The sequence below is a fragment of the Pelecanus crispus genome, chromosome 11, assembly GCF_030463565.1.
Source record: "Pelecanus crispus isolate bPelCri1 chromosome 11, bPelCri1.pri, whole genome shotgun sequence".
NCBI lineage: Eukaryota > Metazoa > Chordata > Aves > Pelecaniformes > Pelecanidae > Pelecanus > Pelecanus crispus.
Genome location: NC_134653.1, coordinates 19,939,160 through 19,961,454, shown reverse-complemented (window position 1 = coordinate 19,961,454; position 22,295 = coordinate 19,939,160). Strand labels below are relative to the sequence as shown.

General features: G+C 40.4%; 2 protein-coding genes across 2 annotated transcripts in view; one reads left to right on the top strand and one right to left on the bottom strand.

Annotated features, from left to right (window-relative positions):
* The window catches only part of TMEM204 (transmembrane protein 204), a 28,108-nt gene extending 9,199 nt beyond the window's left edge, over positions 1-18,909 (bottom strand). Inside the window, exons 1-2 of the mRNA XM_009493012.1 lie at positions 18,630-18,909; positions 3,671-3,826 (exon numbers count right to left, since the gene is read on the bottom strand). Of these exons, the coding sequence (XP_009491287.1) occupies positions 3,671-3,826; positions 18,630-18,909 (436 nt within the window). The remainder of the gene's footprint in view (positions 1-3,670; positions 3,827-18,629) is intronic.
* The window catches only part of IFT140 (intraflagellar transport 140), a 90,594-nt gene that overhangs the window by 52,139 nt on the left and 16,160 nt on the right, over positions 1-22,295 (top strand). The window lies entirely within an intron of this gene.

Below are 22,295 nucleotides of genomic sequence, written 5' to 3'. Positions count from 1 at the left end.
TGGGAGACTTGCCTAGAGTCCCTTAAGGCCTGATCCAGTCTGACAGGTTACTGCCTGTAGTAGTTTAATACTCTCTGAAGTGCTCTTTATTCCCTATCCTGTTAGTATGGATTTCCCTTTCCAACTGCTCTTCTGTCAGCTCTGTTATCCTTCCTGTATTCAGCACACTGAGTTTGTAACAGTTCCTTGGAAAAAACCAGAAAACCCAAAACCCTCTAGAGGGAAATTTCTGAGCATTGACACAAAATTCCACATACAACGCTGGTTCCATTTTCACCACATGCCTTTTCCAAAGCAAACAGCTTGCTTTCCTGTTAACTGGGAGGTGTGAGGTTGTGGAGCTTTGGAGCTCTGTGAATCCCGTTGATGTCCCAGGAGCAATGCTGTTTCCTCTCTTCTTTCCTTCCTCTTGCTTCCTGGGGCTTTATTTTCTGTCAGAGGTCCATCCTTTTTGAATGACTGTCAAATGCATGTGCAGGTGGTAGAAGTGAAAAAGCAGTGGAGCCTGGAGTCATTGCAAGCTCTAGTGGGATCAGAGATGGTTGCTTTGAACTTGTGATAGGGTTTGGAAGATGATACTTAGTACCCTTAGTTTTCTAAAACAAAAAGGGCTTTTGTTCAGACCTCAGGAAACTGTAATGAAACCCACACATAATGTGTCACTGGGTAAACTAACTAAAAATAAGTTAATTGTAGACTGAATTTGTGATTCTGAGCCATATACTCAAGTCTTCCTCCACAATATTAGATTTCATTCTACCAGTGACCATTGTGGTTCTCTTCAGCACTTATTGGCATATTCCAGGATGAAAGTTAGAGATCAAACAGAAGTTGGAATTAGAGGGGACATGATTCAAGAGATTTTTTTCTGAAATTACTGACAGGATAAGCAATTGCAGAACAATTCTCCAGATCATTTGGATTTTGAAAAGGGAAAAAAGGGAGGCAGGTGCCTGTGTTTTCAGTAACATATTTGAAAGTGTAATAAATGGAAATTACCCAGCCAGTACTCAAGAGATATTTAATAAGATCTAAGTGTGTATCTTCTTAAATACTGTTTACTCTTCTCACAGAGATGATCTGTCTGGCACAAAGTACATTGGCTTTAACCCTTAAAATGAAGTAGAGGAGAGCTTCACAGTGATTTCTCTTAGGCTGTTTTGCATGGACAAAGTGCTTTTAAAAGCAAGCTTTGTATCCCGTGTTCTGATGTTTTTGCCTAATATTGCTACTTTGGAAATAGATGAGATGTTACCATCTTGGAGTGGAGGCTCAGAGGCTGAGTATTACTTGTGGGTTGTAGGATAAGGGGCAGCTGCTTTCCTCCCCTTCAGTAAAGAAATCTTGGCCTCCAGATGTAGCAGCAATCCTTCATCAGAGCAGCAGAAATGCTGGACTTGCTCACAGTTTCCACATGTGTTTTGTCTGATATCAAAGACATTTCAGCCATAATGTAAAAAATGCTGTCACCTGGGCCCAATCCAGGGAATTTGGTGGATGGGGCTGATTTTTGTGGCCAGTTTGAGTGGCTCAACATTACAGAGCACACATTGCATTCTGTGAAAGAGGAAACACCCTCTTTTGTTGGTGCAAGCTGTACTCTGAACTGCCAGTCCTGTGAGTGCAGACCCTTGATTACCCAGGTAGTCAGCAGTTGATGTAGCACTATCCTGGAAAACTAGGGAGGTCTTCAAGAAGTGTATTTTATATTGGAATAATGGCAGATATGATAACTCCTCTTTTTTCAAAAGTATATATTCCAGAAGACTTCAGCTGGTTGTTCTGGATATCAGGAAGGAATTTGTTTAAACATAAAACTTTCATTAAGATAACAAGATGTAAAATGAATATCATGTTACTGACTGCAAGGCAGAAAACCATCTGATGACAGTGAAGGAGAGCATGGCATAACTGCAAAGGAGGGTGGTGAAGGGGGGCAGGGATAGCCACCAAAGTCATTGCATTATTTCTGCAGATGGGAGACCTTTGATTCATATAGTGTAATGTCTGTCTTTATAACTGTCACGAGCTGCCAGATCCATCTCTTCACACCTTTTGAACACAGGCAGGCAGATGAACTGCTCAGTTCAACAGCTTGTTCAGCCATTCCCATTAGTGTTTTGTTAATCATTCTGACTCTGGCTTTCTTCCCCTCTCCCCTCCCAGCACTGGGGATTTCAAGGTTCAGCTTGCATAACAGGTAATAGCAGGCATTTCCTTCTCCTGTGTCGGGATATCCTGGCGCCCTTCAGTCTCTCTCTGACTGTGTTTAAAACAGACTCCAGCACAGGAAAGGGAAAAAAAAAGGGGGGGGGGGAAGCGCAGTCTAAAATTAGCAGCCTTGATAGAAGAAAGGCACACGGCTGTCCAGTGTGCTGTTTGTCAATGAAACAACACATCTAAACAGGGCCAGAATGCATTTCCTATCTGGGAAAAAGAGACATGTCGAGTTTTGGGGAGCATGGGAGGGAGTGAGAGTAAAGCAGGCATCACACCGATGATCAGGGAGAACTATCCAGAATTTATCCAAAGTTACAAAGTCCATGCTGTACATGAAGAGGCTGTGGGGAGGTCTTGTTATGGCAATGCTATATATGTGTCTCTTGGTAGCACTGACTGGTGCTTGAAGGTCTCTCTGCATCTGGAAGCTGGATCAGATGCTTTGAGTGTTACAGAACCTCTGCAGTCTCCTCTTGTTTGGATTTCAGGTTCATCATCCTTAATGGATGTTTATTGCTGTGAGGACCATATTTAAATGACCTAGGCTAGATTCTGATGTTGCAGCAGTGTAATCCTGAGGTCTCAGTAGGTTTATACTATTCTAATTATTCTGAGTTTTTAAAGTTGAAATTAAAATTTAAAATAGAATGGTGTTACTTTATTATAACCTGTTGTTTACATTAATAATAATGATATCTTTTTAATCCAATCTTGTAAGCAGCCTGAGTGTTATACTCCATTAATGACAGTTTCATGCATGGATATTTTATAGGATTGGACTCTTGGTGTAATGAATACTGAGTGACTTATGTAGTAAAGAAAGGTATTATTGTAAAATGTTTACAGTTTGTTGCCACTGCTGTCAATATAGAATTGTGATAAAACCATTTCCTCCTTTCCCCATTAATTTCTGTATACAGTCTGTGTCCATGAGAATTACTGTGGGAATTTTATTTATAGTAGCCAATGTTATTGAATTGACTTCAGCTTTCTTTGCTAGATTGCAGACTTCTCCATCAAAATCCAGCTGATGGTTATTGAGTAAAATTCAGTTTGCTAAAAGCAAATAATCATGTTTCAGCAAGACTTCAAAAATGTGATCTGCTTTCAAACAGTTCCTTTGGTATATTTTCTCCTGCTAAATTGTGGGATTACATTGCATCCAGTTTATTTCTTTCATGTTTGCCTTCCTGGTTTCATAGGAAATAATAAAGGCTTGTTTTTCTTGGTTGGCAGAAGGCTCATTCTGATATATCCAAGATAAAAGCTTCTATTCACATACTGCAGAATCTCATGGGGAGAGCTTTTAAGAGACAATGAGCTTACTTTTAGATTTAGGCCTTTTTGCTATTCTTTGTCACTTGAAAGATTTATAAAGAAAGACACTCTTTTCCACCTGGATTTAATAGAGACTAAGTATTTTTCTATCAGTAAAAAGAAGTGGACTTACTGGCAAGTTGGAACACAGCAGCTATGGCCTCCTCCCACCACTGGGTATCCTGAGAAATGATGGGTAGCTCCATCAGGCCCAAGACGAAGATGAGCTGCCCAGCAGTCAGAGCAACAGTGGCAATGAGGTTACAAGCACGCATCATGTCAAACTGCACTAGGGAAACATAAGAAGTAAGCATAAAGTTAAAATTATATAAAATTGGGAAAAATAAAATCCTGGCTGAGCAGGTATGTAAAATTTGTCAGTCCATAGAAAATTATTCTCAGACACTATTCCTACTCCCAGTAGTACCTTGCTCTAACTGCATTCCCTGTGGTCTGATTAAGAAAAGATTTTCTTTAGGATGTGTATTGAATCTTTCCTTTAGTTACACAACATCCCATAACAATTGCTTCAGTGCAAAACAATCTTGTATGAAACATGCAGCTAGTTTCCAAGGATGGCCTGCTGGAGGTGCTTGACTTTTGCCCTATGAAAATTCTACCTATAATTAGTAACCAGAATTGTTTGGGGCAGGAATGGTGTTTGTTTTGCATTTGTGTGGCACTGACTGAAGTGGAACCTTAGTTCATAAATAGGTTTTCAAGACCCGAAAATAATTATCATCCCAAAGACAAATGTGTAACACCCTGAATTTCTTTTTCACTTAGTCCATCTGTATTGTCCTGGAAAACATCCTGTGCATGTTAATGCTAACATCTTACTAGAGCTTTGTATAGAGGATTCTTAACTTTTCCTTCTTTTAACATTTATTAATCTTTTGGATGCACTGGAATAACCCTTGTACTGTCTGTGTAACAAGAGAAATGGTTACCATGAAGATGTCAATGCTTGGCTGTTCTGAATGAGGTGTTATGGCATAATTTACATGTATAAGTAAAAAGTTACTTTTTTTTTTTTAATTAGTTCATATATATATTAGCAGATGTTGTTGTGGGAGTCTACTGTTGACCACTCAGCCAGGACGATGACACAAGGAATTAAGGGATGTCTCTAGTTCAACTGCCCTTGGCCTTATGGGTGGTTTTAACTTCCCAGATATCAACTGGAAATATCATAAAGCAGACACAAACAGGTCCAGGAAATTTCTGAAGCACGTTGAAGATAACTTCTTGGTGCAGGTACTGAGGGAGCTGACTAGGAAAGGTGCCCTCCTAGATTTGTAGTTTGTAGGCGAAGTGGTAATTGGTGGCTGACTTGGTCACAATGACCACGGAGTAGTTGAGTTTCAAATCGTTGGCGACAGGAGAAAAACTGCCAGCAAAACTTTGACCCTGGATATGGGGAGAGCAGACTTTGGGCTGCTGAAGGAGCTAGTTAGTAAGGTCCCCTGGGAATCTGCTTTTGAAAGATTTGGGGTCCATGGGGGCTGGTCACTTTTTAAGAGCCATCTCTTAAGAGTGCAGGAGCAGGCAATTCCAAAGTGTCAGAAGTCATGCATGGGGCAGAAGGCCAGCTTGACTGAGCAGGGATCTTCTAGAACTTAGGCAAAAAAGGAAAGTGTACAGACATTGGAAGCAAGGACAGGTGACATGCGAGGACTACAGGGATGCTGTTTGTCACTGTAGGGAGAAAATTCATGCAGCCAAAGCTTGATCAGAGTTCAAGCCAGCCAGCACTGTGAAAGACAACAAAAAGGGTTTTTTTAAATATGTTAACACCAAAAGGAGGACCGGAGATAACATTGATGAGGTTGGTTACTTCGCAAATAGGGACACAGACAAAGTGGACACATTTAATGCCTTCTTTGCCTCTGTCTTTAACACCGATGATGGGCCCTGGGACCCCTGGAGCCCTGTGTTAGAAGACCATGAGTGGGGAGATGGTAAACTCCCAGTGAACCCTGAACTTGTTCGAGACTTGCTGCTCCAGCTGGATGTGCATAAATCTATGGGGTCCGATGGGATTCATCCCAGGGTATTGGAAGAGCTGGCCGATGTCATTGCGGGACCTCTCTCCATTATTTTTCAATAGTCTGGAGAGGTCCCAGTCTGGAGAGGTCCTAGGAAGCTGGCAAATGGTGTCCCAGTTTTCAAAAAGGGTAAGAAGGAATACCTTGGTAATTACAGGCCTGTCAATCTCACTTCAGTGCCTGGTAAAATTATGGAGAAGGTTATTCTGGGAGTTACTGAAAAACACCTGAGAGACAACGCAGTCATTGGTCATAGCCAGCATGGGTTCACGAGGGGAAAATCCTGATTGACCAGCTTAATTTCCATTCGTGACAAGGTCAGCCATCTAGTTGACCAAGGGAAGCCAGTAGATGTGGTAGTTTTGGATTTTAGCAAAGCCTTTGATATTTTCTCTCACAGTATCCTTCTGGATAAACTGTCCAGCACACAGCTAGACAAGTCCATAATGCATTAGATGAGCAACTGGCTGATGGGTCAGGTTCAAAGAGTTACAGTATATGGGGTTACATCAGGCTGGTGGTCAGTCACCAGTGGGGTTCCCCAGTGCTCAATTTTAGGGCCAGTGCTCTTTAATGTTTTTATAAGTGATCTGGACGCAGGAGTCGAATGTACATTAAGTACGTTTGCCGATGATACTAAACTAGGAGGAGCTGTGGACTCCCTTGAGGGTAGAGAGGCCTTAGAGAGAGTCAGGATAGGCTAGGGAGCTGGGAAATCACCAAGCATATGAAATTTAACAAGAGCAAGTGCCGGATTCTCCACCTGGGATGAGGTAATCCTGGTTACACGTTCAAATTGGGGGATGAGAGCCGCCCCATGGAAAGAGGTCTGGGGGTTTGGCTGATGGCAAGTTGAATATGAGTCAACATTGTGCCCTGGCAGCCAAAGGGGCTAACCACATCCTAGGGTGCATCAAGCACAGCATAGCTAGCCATTTGAGGGAGGTGATTGTCCCACTCTACACTGCACTGGTGCAGCCCCACCTCAAGTACTGTGTGCCGTTTTGGGCGCCTACAAGAAGGACATCAAACTATGAGAGGCTGTCCAGAGGATGGTGACCAAGATGGTGAAAGGTCTTGAGGGCAAGACTATGAGGAGTGGCTGAGGTCACTTGGCTTGTTCAGCTTGGAGAAGAGAGGGTTGAGGGGTGACCTCACTGGAGTCTACAACTTCCTCAAGGGGGGCAGCGGAGGGGGAGGTGCTGATCTCCCTCTGGTGACCAGTGATAGGACATGAGGAAATGGAATGAAGCTGCATCAGGGGAAGTTCAGACTGGACATTAGGAAAAGTTTCTTGACTGGGAGGGTGGTCGGTCACTGGAACAGAGTCCCCAGGGAAGTGGTCACAGCACCAAGCCTGTCAGAGTTCAAGGAGCATCTGGACAACACTCTTAGCCATATGGTTTAGTTTTAGGTAGTCATATGAGGAGCAGGGAGTTGGACTTGATGATCCTTATGCGTCCCTTCCAACTCAAGATATTCTGTGATTCTATATTCAATATAAAGAACAAATGCAGAAATTATTACAGACATAGATATCTGGAATCTTGGCTAGAAACCTGATTAAAATGTGTCTCCCAGTTGGCTACTGAATGGAATATATTCATTGTAAAGTTGGGTACTTCTAGTCAGGCTTTTTCCCTACTTTTCTTGTTAATCTGATGGATGTCCTGTTTTCATCCTTTTCCTTCCTCTCTAGCAAAAGGTGGGAATTGTAAATATCATTGTGCCAGTTCAACATCTCTTGCTAATGTGTTGTTGCTATTCTCAAATAGAAGCAGCTCAGTGTTTAAGTTGGCATATATTAAAAAAAGACAGACTCTGGACCTGAATATTCCCCAGATTTTGAAAAGTGATTTAACTGGTTATATGTTTAGTGCGTGCACTGACCACCAGAATGTGATGCCTGATGTTCGAAGGAGACTGCTAGGAAGTGCAGAAAATGAAACTTGATATAAACAAGCAAGAGTAAACTTCATTGTGGTATTCATTGAGTCTGGTCTACTTTTGTGAGTCATAAAAATGAGTTACCATTTACTTTCCCCTCATAGGTCATCTCTAGCTTCCAGTGTTCTAAGTAACAACTCCTGATTTAGTTAAAATTTAATTCAATATGGTATTGTATCTGAAAGACTTAGTTAAGAACCATAGGCCATTAAACTTTTTCACATTGAATAAAATGTTAAGAAGATAACATACTAAGTATTTTTGGGTTTTCCTAGTGAGTTCACCTCTTACCAGAGAGGAAGATTATTTCACTCAAAAAAATAGTTTGCTCAAAGATTCTGTGTTTAACTTTCAAAGTTGTTCTTTCTAGCATTGGGAACATTTAGATGTCTTGCCACATTGAATGCTTACAGGTCATGAAGCATGTTGGCTGATAACAGAATCATATTCAGATGTCTGCGCTTTGTAAATATCAGTAAAACTTAGAGCATTTGGAGTCCTGTTTTTCCTCTTGCATGGACTTCTGTCTTTGAGGACCAATGCTTGCTGAAGGAATAGTAATGACTTTCAAAGGAGAAATGTACTAAGTAAAGAGCAGGCTTGCAGCCATTATTATTAACTTACTTTAATTTGTCAACAGAGCTATCTGTAGTGTCAAATTAAAAAAATAGGTGGTTTACAGCCATAATGAATTCTGTTGCCTTGTCTGTATATAGTATGCATGAACTTAAAAAAAGAAAAAGCCTCTGTTATTATGTACCCTTGAAGCTTATCCCAGAAATATATACTACCCCTTGACATACAAACAAACACCAAATTTTTGCCTTCACTGTTATTCATGACTTCTTTTTAACACTTAACTGTATTATAAATTCTTTTGGCTTTGCCATAGATTATTTTATATCTAGCATACTAAAAATAGTAAGTTTATGACTGTGACACAATTGAATTCCAACAGAATTTGTAATAATTTAGCCTTTAAATAATGGTTTTCTGATCGCTGTCCTCTCTTGCAATTGGTGAGTGCAGTAGCACTGGATGTGTAACATTGATGATCTTTACTGCTGTTTGTAAGAACTGCAGACTTACAGATGCTTACTTGCCTAATACACTGCACTGTTCAGAGAGATGTGGAAATGCAACTGATATTTTGCATGGCTGCTTCTTTTAACCAAAAAGAAGGTCGCACATGGTCCGGGTTGGAACCACAACAGGATGATGGGAAGTAGAAAAAGGAGGAAGCAGCTGGTATGATTTCATTAAATGTGAAGACAGTTATTTTTATGGAATAAGGTATTACAAGAATTGAGTACCCTTCCATATTTTGTATTAGGATATTGTTGTTTTATTCTAACAGGTTTAATGTATGATCTGTGATCTGTTCATTTTGTTCTAGAATTTTAATGATTTTTCTTCCTCAGAGGGGGAAAAATCAAACTTAATAATGTATAACTCTTATAAACTCCATTCTTCTTGCAGTGGAGCTTGTTAATTGTATTCAACCTGAAAGTGCCACTCTGTAGATGACTATGCTTTCTTAATCATAGCCATTTTAACTTTGCATGTTGTCATCTCAGCATGTGGTAATTCTATTTTGTACATATGCAACCCTAAGCTGAGCTTCTGCAACATGAAACCTACCACCCCAAAGGTGGTAGTTGTGGAAAGCAGCTCTGGCCTCCTTTTATTGAGGACAACCAATGGACAATGCTGATTAAGAAAGGAAACTGAGTGTGCAATTTCAAAGCATTTCTTCAGAGCCTGTACCCAAAGATGCTGAAGATATAAATCATGTTGAGGAAGGCCAGGCTACAAAGCTCCTTTCCTTGCTTGAATGACTGCTCGATCCAGGAATAAATATTTCTCTTCTCTTATAAAATTGGCTGCAACATAGTTTTTGTAAGAACTGTGAAAATTACTGTCTACCTTTGTGCTCTTTTACTCTGCCTGTTGCTATTTTAAATTATATGTAAACCAGAAATTCCTCAGTAGCCAGCTTCAGTCCATTTTGATGTGTTTTCTATAGACTTTCGTCCTGGTTTCGGCTGGGACAGAGTTAATTTTCTTCCTAGTAGCTGGCATAGTGCTGTGTTTTGGATTTAGTATGAGAATAATGCTGATAACACACTGATGTTTTAGTTGTTGCTAGGTAGTGCTTACACTAGTCAAGGACTTTTTCAGCTTCCCATGCTCTGCCAGGTGCACAAGAAACTGGGAGGGGGCACAGCCAGGACAGTTGACCCAAACTGGCCAAAGGACTATTCCATACCATATGATGTCATGCTCAGTATATAAACTAGGGGGAGTTGGCTGGGGGCAGCAATTGCTGCTCGGGAACTGGCTGGGCATTGGTCAGCGGGTGGTGAGCAATTGCATTGTGCATCACTTATTTTGTATATTGTTATTATTATTATTTTCCCTTCCTTTTCTGTCCTATTAAACTGTTTTTATCTCAACCCACATTTTTTTTTTTCCTGATTCTCTCCCCAATCCCACTGGGGAGGGGGAGACTGAGCAAGTGGCTGTATGGTGTTTAGCTGCCTGGCGGGTTAAACCACAACAACTTTATAATTGGTATGAATTTACAATCATCTGTTCAACTATTTCAAACATTTCTGCTTCATTTACAGTAGCCATGATCCCATTGTAACTTTCTGTGGCCATTGCAGACTACATCAACTTTCGCGGAATGATTTGTTAGCCACAATTTGTAAAACAAGAGGTTCATAATGATAATAATGTCTGCACCATTATTGGTGGTATTTGTGTTAACCATTAGCTTCTAGAATCTATTGCCTAAGACTGTCATGACATAGGTATTTTGTATGTCCCACTTTTTTTGTTTTGAACTCATTATTGTTAATGTCACCTGTCTCCTGAAGTTTTAACTGTGAAAGGAATTTCCTATAGCTAGAGGTGGATGCTTCCAGCAGAACAGAACTGGACACTGTAGAAGGTGTTTATTCCTTTGTGTACGTCTGACATAGGTGAAGAAAGGATGGCAATCCAATTATATCTCTGCTTTATTCATACCTTTCCTTCACCTCTCTTAAAATGCAACTTGGCTGTTGAGAACTGAAAAGGGGTAGACACTGAATAGCTCCAAAACCCTGCTGTAAGCAGCCATTGTTCATCAATATAAAATGCTAGTAAGAGACTAGCAAGAGATTGTCTTCATAAACGCTTAATGTTCATATGTGACTTTACTCTGGAAAGGAGGATAAATGGTTGTGTTTCTGAAATAGAAGTTTCTAAATAATTATGGATAGAATTGGTAGTGCTTCTTATGCTTAAATTGCTTAACTTGTTTTTGCAAGAACCTGTTTTCAGTTGCTTGTAACTTTGCTAGACTTCATCTTCTTGGGCTGGGTGTCTGCAGGCTGAGATCATATTCTGCTGTTAAAATTTAATCTAACTAGGTCAGTAATTAAATTTTCTCTAATATAGTCAAGAGATTCTAACTGAGTACATGGGTTTCCTCTGGAACTTGACATTTTGCTGAGGTGTTTTCCTGAGATAAGGGATGCATCTCCTACTGTTCTATTAATATCACTCCAGTAAGTAGTTTGGTAATCTTAGTATACACTGCCTTAAAAGAACCATAGCTGATAACTAAGTCCTCTGAAAGCCCAGCAGTGCTAGGCATGTTCATCACATCATGGCTCTATTGTCATAGAGCAGTGGATATGCCACAATATTGACAACAGTCTTTGCACGTGTTCATCCAGCCACAGTGGTATCAGACACTCAAGAGCAGAGAGCAAAGAGTACATTCTGTCCAAGCTCTGAGCCCTCGCTGGGTGGCTTCTCCTTCCTGCCCCAGTTACTAAGCCATTTGGAGAATAAGTCACAGTTATGCCTGTGCATTAACCTAAAGGTTTGAAGCCTGCCCATGATTCAGGTTGGCCTTAGTGCATGGTTTTGTATAGCAGAGTTCTACTTTTTCAGCCTTTTGGAGTAATTTTTAAAAACCACATTATAGGGACTTCACAAATGTAAAGCCAAGCATCCAAACATTGGGAAAAGCCAGAATAGTACACTTTTACCTAAATAGGCTTATACTGTTTTTTTCATGGGAGCTCCGATTCATTCAATGCATGAAATAGTGCTTTACCAAAAAGCTGAAGTGGTGCTGTTCAGACTGGCTCTCTATTTGACTTCTGTCTTGCTAACTCTTACTTATGGTCTTGCTGTTAATGAAGTTGAGTTCCAACCTGGAGAACTGAATTCTGTATTAATAAATAATTTTAGAAGAAACACTTCTTTATAATTCTAAAAAAATCTACTTTAGCCACTTTTGGCAACTATTTGTGTATTCCTCTTGTTCTGGATGTCAGCATTGTCAGCAAAGATCAGATGTGCAGAAACAGTCTCTGCAGCTGACATGGAAATCAGCTGGAGCTGTGCCTTGAATATCAAGAGCACTATGAAAATGGAAAGTACAACTATGCTTCATTTTACAACATACACACAGGAGACTCAGCACTTACTGTTAAAATAGTTAAGAGATAATAAGGACAATAAATAGAATCACTGTAATTTACTGACAGTCAGCATCATGCTACGCCTCCCAAACTTGGGCTCTATTTATGAAGTCTTTGGAGATTTCATTTCTTCTGTTGATTTAAATTTGTGGTATTTATGTTGTTAACCTCTTGAGCTGTTTTTTTGAGTATGAATTAGGAAATATATTGAAACACTTTAAAGGTATTTGTGAAACAAACTATAACAAACGCTGGCAGTAACTAAATGTCATGCATCTTTGCATAACTGTGTAACTGAGAGCATGGGGAGATTTAATTAAAGCATTGCCTCTTTGACACAGATATATTTTGATCGTCTGAATATACACTAATTTCTTAAGAGTGAAACAGGTCTGAATCTATTCTTTTCTTCACCAGAGTGTATCCTTTCCACATGAGGATGTTGTTTGCATGTCTTATTGTAAGGACAGGACTTTATCCTCAAAAGGAAAGTCTCTCCCTCTCTCTTTCCTTTTTAAATCTCTGTAAGCAACCATATAGCTTTCAGCTAGAAGGAGGCCTCAATATGTTCTGTTGCTGGATGGATATCTTAAAAATGAGAACAGTCACTTATTTTGCTTGGCTTCATCTCTTGGGTAGCTTTCTGAAGTATGCAATTTATGCTTTTTCACTTAAAAATAATAATTTTTAAAAAGTGGGGAGGTGGGAGAAACCAATCTATTTTGGCACAATTAAAAGAATGTTCTGATGTGACAAAGTGGTGAAATCTTCCATCCCTTTCGCTATTTTGGAACTTTATGATTGAGCTCATCTGAGTGTGAAACTTCATATTTGAATATTTAGTTTGAAAGGCATACAGATCTTGTTTGGGGGGAGAAGAGTGTGGTTGGTTGTTTTTTTTTTAACAGCTTCAGTTACTTTTGGAGTGAAGACATAGCTACATCAACTATTTTCAACATAAACAAGTGCTTATATTTAAATGATGGGGACCTTTCAAACTCAGCATTGAGAACACTTCTATACATTGATCAATTTTAACAGACAAGGCTGTTAGATAGTTCCTGTTGAGATGTTAGTTGTCTACATGTTACGGTTTGCCTGTTAATAAACATCAGTAGGGTATTCTGTGTTGGTGGCTGTAATAAATGCATTTAATCTGAAATTTTCAAAAGCTCCATAGCCATTTTCACTCTTAACGCTTTAATTGAATTCTAAGTCTTGATAATGAGAGTAATCAAACGTTGTTTTCTCTGATAATATTTCTGTGCAATGCATGTGAAGTACTGTATTGAAACATATATTAGGTTCATTTTCTTATCCTGAATCCCAAAAAATTTTGAACTTTTCCAAAATAAGTATACAACAAAGTAAAATCCACATTAAAATGAGCATTCTCTCTAATTCGAAGAGACAGAACCCTTAAAATTCACCTTCATTGGCCTCTGCTGTTAAATTAGTAATTTTACTTATTTAAATATTGCAGATAGAATATTAGGAGGAGATATCACAAGCCCTGAGCTGCCAGCTGTCTGCACTGCCTCCAGCTCTGTGTAACAGCCTGAGCAGTTTACCAGGCAACCATGTATATAATAAGGTTTGGGGCTTTTTTTAATCTGATGGTAGTTCCTGTCTTTTCCAAATGCAGTGGGCCTCCTTTCTTGATCTGTATATATTGAAAAAGTAACATATGTCTACAACATGCTCAGGTGCTTGACTCAGCATGGCTTCCACCCAGCCAAATTTCAGAGAAATTTCTGTAAATACAGTGGACATGGGCACTCAACTGAACTGTTGCCTCTGCAAGCAAATGTCAGCTCCTTATTCCCATGCCGAGCAGCATCCTGCCTTAGCCACTACATTTCATAGTGTACATGGGTTTGCATAAATCATACATTTAGGCTGGACAGGTGTTTATATTTGGTCCCTATGGCAGTCACGTAGTCGCTCATGATACTGTGCCACTCCCTGGCACTGGCTTTACTTCCTTGTAAGAACTACAATTAACAAGAGCTATCTTGCTCTGGGTATCTACAGTTGATACACGCTTCCCACTGCTGGGATTTTCATTATGACTTCTGGAGCCCTGAAGAACCGAGCAAGGTTTTTATATCTTTTTAAATCCCTCCCTATTCCTGCATTTCCACACTGTTCATAATGTTCTTTAGACAAAAAGGGACAGACTGTGACCTCAACTAATGAATAAATCAGCTCCATCTGTCCACCCAGAGATAGCCTTGTAGCACAGTAGGACTTAAGGACATATTTGTACCGTGCAGCGTGTTTAAAAATATCTAAGCTGATTCCAAGTAATCTGACGTGTTCACACAGTGCAACACAGTATTACTGGCCTAGTGTTAGGCTAGGATGTAAGTAATGGTGGCTTTGAGCAGGTCTGGTTTGCTCTGAGAGGGCATCACTGGTGGTATAGCTACGTGTTCTCACTACTCGAGGTAGCTTGTGTGTCCCTGCATGATGCTGCATTGCTTGGTATGCTGTGTCTGCTCATGCATTAAGTGGGCACAAAACTTAGTACTCAAGACACGCTGTCCTACCAAAGATCTAAGTGTATGCTTCTACTACATGTGGTCTTTTTTTGAAGGGTTAAAAGATGCAGACAAGAGCATAATCTTCTGAAATTTTGCAACAGCTCTGAAACTGTGTCTCCTTAACCTTTGGCAAATTTCTTTGCCATCACTCAGATGACAGGAAAGTTAGGCTACCTGGGTAGGTTTCCATAAAGTGTTTTGAAGTGGGGATGTGCCATCTGAGTGAAGCCTTTAAGTTTGTATCATCTAGTGGTTTGTTCATGTTAGAAAAGCTTTGATTGTTGTCCTCATAACTGGGCTCTGGTTCTCAGCATAAGCAAAGATTTCAGATCTGATAATTTGTTGCTACTAAAAGGGAGCTATCTCACCCATCATCACATTGCTCAGCTTGTGCTAGAAGGAGTACTTGCTGGACTCCTGATACCACCACTTAATCCAACAGAAAAATCCCATTTCCCCTCCCCCCCAAACTTTCCACTCCAAACCTGGGTATTTTCTTGCTGTTAAGTCATTTGAACCGTCTCACAGCAGCTTTTTAGCATTGCAGCTGATTTAAAGAAGGATGCAGGACTGCACAGTGAGGAGAGAAAGAAAGAAGTGGATAAAGACAGATGGAAGAGCCTGAGATCTCCCCCTTCCAGGAGCAGTGAGGCTGGAGCTTGAAGAACAGAGTTGAGGTGCTTTTCCCTAGGACCAAAGTATTCACGTGTCTTGTGTTTTGCCTTGTTGAAATAGTACACATTGAGACACTTCATTTCCATATAATATTTTTAATATAATTTACTCCTGTCCCCAGATTTCTTTTTTTTTCCCATTTCTAATCTTCTTTTCTCATGGCATTTCTTTGCTGCAGCATCTGTAATCTCCCCCTGTCTTTTATGTTACTTAGTATTTATACCAGTGGTCCTTTACTGACATTTTAATATCCTTGATGCAGTATTTACATCATAGGATTTGAATGCAAAACACCTTAGTTTTCCTCTTGCTCCAGTGGTTTGTGTTATGGTGAAATAATTCACACAGATGTCCTGTTAATGGGGAATTGGATCAAAGAGGTATTTGGTATGGAATTTGACTTTGTGTTCCCAGAGAGGCTTTTGGCAGACATGCTCCCACATTGACTGTTTCTGCTCATTCCCTGCATGATCTTTTGACAGAACATTTACTATGACTTTTACCCAAAATATGCAAAACTTCAATTATTATTTTTTTCAATTTGCTGTAGTTTATTTTTAGTTTAAGCACGTGCAACTCCTGACACAATAAGCTACTTCCATAATTTTTCTTGCAAATCATTTTGCTTGAGCTGTGTACATGATGAGGGGAGGAAAAAACCCCACTCCAGTTTTATTGTGTCCGCTGAAAAGGAGCTTTGCCAGTGATTTCAAAGAGCAGGCAGTAAAAGTCAGTGAAAAATAGGTTTTAAGAATGTGCTTCTCTGCCAGTGAGGGAGCCTGCTTAGAGTAGTGCATTTAGTTGGCTGTTATTTACATACTACTTGTACAGAAGTCATCAGTATATGGAAAAGCAAATTCTCCAAGGTTTTACAGTTTTTCTGTTGAACTGTGAGATACATAACTTGCCCTCCAAATATGCATGTGTGTATATATATAATTCTTTTTGTATGAGTGAGATTGTGGCCTTTTTTGCATTGCTATTGGAAGAACATATTTTCTATTTATTGTTCTACAAATGGTATTCAAAATACTACACATTAATTCTTATCATTGAGGAAGGAATTTCTTTGTTCAGAAAGCTATTTTTTTATATGCATGTATATACATACACATATACATGTTTGTGATTTATCTACAACTGACAGATGAGTATTGCCATATATATTACTAAAATAACTTCATTTCTTATTAGAGAAATTCTTTAAAATGCCAAAAACAAGTATGCAGAATCAGGCTCCTATTGACTATGTGTACAATCCATGGAAACATATTTCTCTTAAAAATATGTGCAACAGATTTGTTTCCTCCTTAGTTTGGCATGGCACAGCTGCAGAGGTGAGATTTTCTTTTAAATGCTTTATAAAGATTCAGAATTGGCCTTTTGCTTACTATTTGCCTGCAGATGAAATAGTGAGTGGATGCTTTATTCCTATACAAATCAAGTCATTGGGCTTCAAAGTCCTCCTTTAAGTTAGAATTTTTAAGACTGTTAGAGAATTCTTCTGGGGACTTGATCTTGCTGTAATTATTACTTTGAAATTTGAAGATTTTCTATCACATTTTGCTTCTATTTGACATAAGAAATTGCTGTCCATACAATTCTGCTATGAAACTGATACATCTGTGCCAACCTTTATAGCACCACCGATCTTCTGACCTGTGCACAGCAAGAAATACAAGTTTGTGTGTTTAAAATGCTGCAGGAGCCAAATTGAGTATGCAGGTGCTCATTCTAGGTGTTGAATATAGAACATGTGCTTTTAAAATTCATGAATGGTATGCATGTTTTTCAAGTTAGAACATGGTTTGTAAATACTAATTGGGGCAGTGATTCCAGTGATAGAGTTGCAGGAACTTTTTCAACGATTTAATCCTTTTTATAATTATTTGTCATTACAAAAGTTCTTTCAGTTAAAAAAGAATTGAAAGTTAGGTTTAGGACTTTATAACAGTTAAAAAGATTTTGTTTGCGATTTATGCAGGTTTAATATTAGAAAATGTGCAAAAAATGTTACTGCGCAATTTTGTTGGAAAACATGATATGGAATGGGTCCACATTAAAGCATTTTTTAAAAAGAAATTCCTCTCATATTTCTTTGCTTTTGTCTCCAGAGGGATATGAGAGACTTTGAGGAGGAACAGAGCATTTTGGTCTTTCTCCACATTTCAAACCATGAAAAAAAAAATCTATCTGAAATCACGTATGTTACTGATGCTACCATCCTTCAGAGGTACCATGCCTCATAACCATAACGGTTATGAGCACTGTTAAAATCTCTGGAAAATCCTAGTGTCTGTCAAGGCATGAACTTTATAGACATTTATTCTGTTAAATTCAATTCCTTGAAAGATGCAGTTAAAGCACTGATTTGGGTGAACGAATGGCCCCTGAGGCACTGCTGCTCACAGCCCTCACCTGTTAACAGCTTGCTCACGTGCCTGCCTAGAAGCCAGCTGCTGGAAGCAGAGGCTTTCAGTGGAGCAAATCTCTTGGCACTATAGTTAGTTGTAGTCAAAGCCATGGTGTCCGAGATGACCATAGGTATTCCAAGCACAGTTCTGCTCTAGTTTCTTAATGAGAGCAGGGTCTTAATGAGAGCATTAACATTATGAATGTGATAAGTAAGGTGCACTTTTTTATTTTTTCAGCTTTATAATTCTCAATGTCAGCTTACAGGTTTCATCTTATCAAATTTAACTAGCTCAGTTTAAGCTATGTGCATTCTTCAGATCCCATGAGTCTGTGAATTTGCAAAATGAGGAATACACTATGCTTAATGATTTTCATGTTCCCCAAGTAGTACACTAATTGTGTTTTTTCACCAAGAAGAATAATGGCATACGTTAAGGCCTATCTCAATTTTACATGTTTTTACCAAAACTATTTCTGTCCCTAAACAGAAGGGAGAAATAACCAAGCATGGGATCTGAATACTTTCTTTGTTTTGGTTTGGTTTGGTTTTTTAAATTTTATGGCATTCAGAGCAACTGTGGTTGGGGTTTAATGTGTTGAGCAGAAAGGGATATGCTTATAGCAGGAACCGAAGAGGGAAAAGCGAGCATCAGATGTCTCAAAGCTTTAGACTTACACTTCACAGATTACTTTTTCAAAGTACATCATTCCATATGCTGTATAAACCGGACAGCACAATGTAGATTACTGCTTTTGGGGAGGAAGGAGGAGTTTAGTTCATCACTGGTGGACACAATTATTCTTATTTTCCCAAATTAATTTATTTGGGGATGAATGTTAAAAGATGTTTAGAATCAGATGCTTAACAATGATTTCATGATGCTCTGCTAGGCTATAAATCTCCTGGGGTCCACACCTGGGTACACCGTATCAATCGTGACCTAACGTAAGCAGAAAAGACAAGAGATTGAACTTACGTTTGACAGTACTGCGTGACTCCTGGAACCCAGCTGACTCTGAACCCCAGCCCAGGGCTTCACACTCGCGCTCCTCTCCTTGCCCATGCCTGGCACTTGTGCTTGCACCTCCTCTGCTCTTTTCTGCCAGCCAGCACATCTTCCAGAGCCCTACGCTGCGCTTACGCCCGTCCTCCAGGGTCTGGTATACCCAGTTGGGAGTAAAGGCAGCTGCGTTGTTAAGAATAAGTGAGACCAGGGCTACCAACACAGCTGTGGCTACCAGTTTCTGGACAGTCATATCTGTCAGCTTGCTGCCAGTCTCTATTTGCAGAAGACACAAGGTCTCAATCAGCTGCAGCACATTGAAATTGGACTTGAAACAGAGGCAGCTTCACTAAGAGGTTACAAATGGCTAGAGGACATCACCGTTCATTCTCAAAGTCAAGTCCAGAGGTGTTTCTGGTCAAGGAAACAAGAATTTTGCGAGGTAGGTAGGAGAATTCCATAAAATAAGAACACAAAGAAGCTTTTTTAGGTCCTTCCCAGCTTTGGCTTATCCCCCTTCTTGCACTTTGATAAGTAATGCCAGTCCTGTGATGAACCGAACGATAGGGAGGTCCATTCCTTGTGAGACGAGGTGAATCCAGAAAGAATCCAGTCTCGAGGCAGGAGAGCCTGAGCTGCTGCTGAGGCAGAGGTGGGGATGCTCGCCAGCAGCGTGCCAAGTGTGCTGGGCCCTCCGAGTCAACCAGAGCCACTTCGAAAGCCTTTTTTTTCAGGTGCAAACTTTAGAATATCCCGCAAACCGTAACAAATGTCATTCTCTCAAAGCCAAGACGAACTGGAGGTGAATGCTGTCATCCCAAAGGAGCTCTGCAAGTTTGGAGTATCTTGAGGAGTTTGCTCTGCTGTGTCCCTCTCTGAAGATCCGAGCTGCGAGTGCAGGGACTGGAGAACAGCCACTGCTGTGAGGAAAAGGCCCCCGCACCCCTCCACGAAGAGGAAATGGCTGTTTTTGTGGCTGTTTTTGGTGAGCCTCAGGGCGTAGCCGACTGCAACAAACAGAGCCACTGCCACAGCAGTCAAACATTAACAGGATGTGTTTCCTGAAAGGAAAAGACTATGGAGACTTACAAAGTTGTACCTCCTCCCTTCAGAGAGCCCCCCTCCCCGTGTCACTCCTCCTACCCTCCCAGCAGCACAAAGCAGGGCTGCGAGGACTGGGCTGCACATCGCAGGGGAGCCCACGGAGCAAATCAGAGGTCCTCTTTAAAAGGAAAAAAAGAAATCCCCTGCCTCAACCCTCGGAGCATCAGGTCTGCAGAAACGGATTGAGGAGAGGGGATTTTGAAATGCTCTTTACTGAAAGCAAAACAATATCGGGGTTAGCTGTTGAACAGCATGAAGAAAGCGGGGGGTGGGGGTGGGGGGGTGGGGTGGTGTCCACTGATGTCCCCCTTCCTCTCTGCAACCCTCAAAAGGAGCATGGCAGATAAAGAGAAAATATAAAATCTCGAGATTCTCAACTTGATAAACAAACGAATTTGGGGGTGCCTGAAAAGGCAGTTGCAAGTGTTACGATGTGAATGGAGTTGAAAATCACTGCATTGCGACTGCACAGGGCTGGCACAGCCCTGAGCCCCACATCCCGGTTTGTTGTGAATGTTGGTGGCTCTGCAGTGCCTCTGAGAAGGCTGGCCACCTCCCTTCAGTGCCCAGAGGATGGAAAACCTTCTGCAAGTTGCTTAATGTAATGCTGCTGTTCACAATCCAGTACAGAATCGACTACCATACAGCAAGCCAGGACCACAGCACTGGTGCTGCAAAAGCTGCAAGGAAAGCGGCTCCAATAAACAGATTAAAAACAAGTTGCTGAGGACATTTCAAACTGTCCCTGAACATGGATGTTTCCAGAGGGGTGTTGCAGAGACTGGCTCTCTAAATGGCTGTTCGCTGTTTCATGTTTCCATCAGCTGCGACAGCAGGACCTGCCACGGGGCTGGGGACAAGGGCAGTAATCCCCAGTGGAGATTGCCTTGCTGCGGCTGCTGGGTTCTGTTGCCCCTCTGGGCCTTATTGCCTGTGGTTATGCCCTTCCTTGATCTGAGCCTGTCAAGATTCTTTAGACTGAAAAAATACTGTATGAGGTATAGTATTAAATAGTATATTATGAAATGAAGGTGTGACATTCTGGTCAACAGCCTGGAGAGGGAATAGTGAGAAGTCGTGGCACAGTACCTGCACCACCAGGTGCAGCTGCACCGCACCGACCCCACCTGAGATGTTGGCACAAGAGTTCACATCACTGTAATTAATAAAACTAGATTAGAAAGTGATTTAATTTTATAGCAGTTCTGTCTCGCCAACTAAGTTACTTTGCCCTTAGTCAACAGATCCATACTGACCCAATACATGTAAACAAACTGGTTGGAAATTTTTTGGAAGTCAACGTTTTATTTTCTAAGACTTGTTGCTGAGAGGAGTGGAAAATATTTCAATAAAGTTCATATGCTCCTATATTTAGGTTTCAGCTATTGGAATTGAATGTACAAATCTGGCTATGAATTCACCCCTCGTCTGTGCACTTGCTTCATTTTTAATCCTTAAATGGATTAAGCTTTAGGTACTTTGAGTATCTTCATACTCTCACAACAGTACAGAATCTTTGGTTTCTTTTTTTCCTGTGATTGGTCAGGTTTCTATACATCTCTGGTTTTAGAAGTTTCTATATAAATAACACACTGGCACCTGCCATTCTTCAAAGAAATCTCCTAACAATTACTATGTTTTCATATTTTATAACCCATGGATTATTTGTTATTATTTTAAGCCTGCGATTCAGCAGCAAGGCAGATGATGTTCATATTACAGATAACGCCAGGAGAGATCTACCTTTAGGGAAAATCTCTTTACCCAATTGCACACCTGCTTCTGCCCCCTCCTGTCTTTGATTTTTGTGATTTGTTGAAGTCTGAGCGTGTATTTTCAGAAGGGCACAAACTTTGTTTGCATGTTACATGTAAAAAAAATATAGCAATTGTACTTTACAAAGGCTGATCATTTAAAACTTAGTCACATCTCTTCCTCTTTCTATACCAATTATTTGTTGTGAGAATATTCAACCTTTTTTTTAATTCCATCAACATTAAAAATAAATCATATTCTTCCACAGTCATATTTGTCTTTGAGCATCAAAGGGACCAGATGATCTAACCATCATGGCATTAGTTTGTGGTTTGAGATATATGATACCTGAGAAATTCTTCATGTTACATACGCATATCCATGCAAGTCAATGAATTTGCATTTAAGGCAGCTTTCCCAGAGGAAAAAAATAAATCTCTTTCTCTGTCCCAGATTGCCTCTTGTTGTGGCTGCAGATGGGTGGGTGGCTATGTAGTGAGTTGCAGCTGGGAGCAGATGGAGATGAGTCAGGTGGATCAGTTGCCACATAAAACACAGGAGGTGGCGCTGGGACTGGTGACAAAGTTGGCCTTAAGATCAGTTGCTTCATCCCTCTAGCCTTGGTGAGGTGGTCACCTCCAAAAAGCCTGCATAATTTTAAGTCCATACGGTCTCTCTGTTGATGGGGACTGCCACATCACAGATGATTTGGGACTTTTAGTTTTTGTGATGATGGAAATTTTTCTGGGAACCCTGACTTACAGAGTGGAAAGGGCAGCA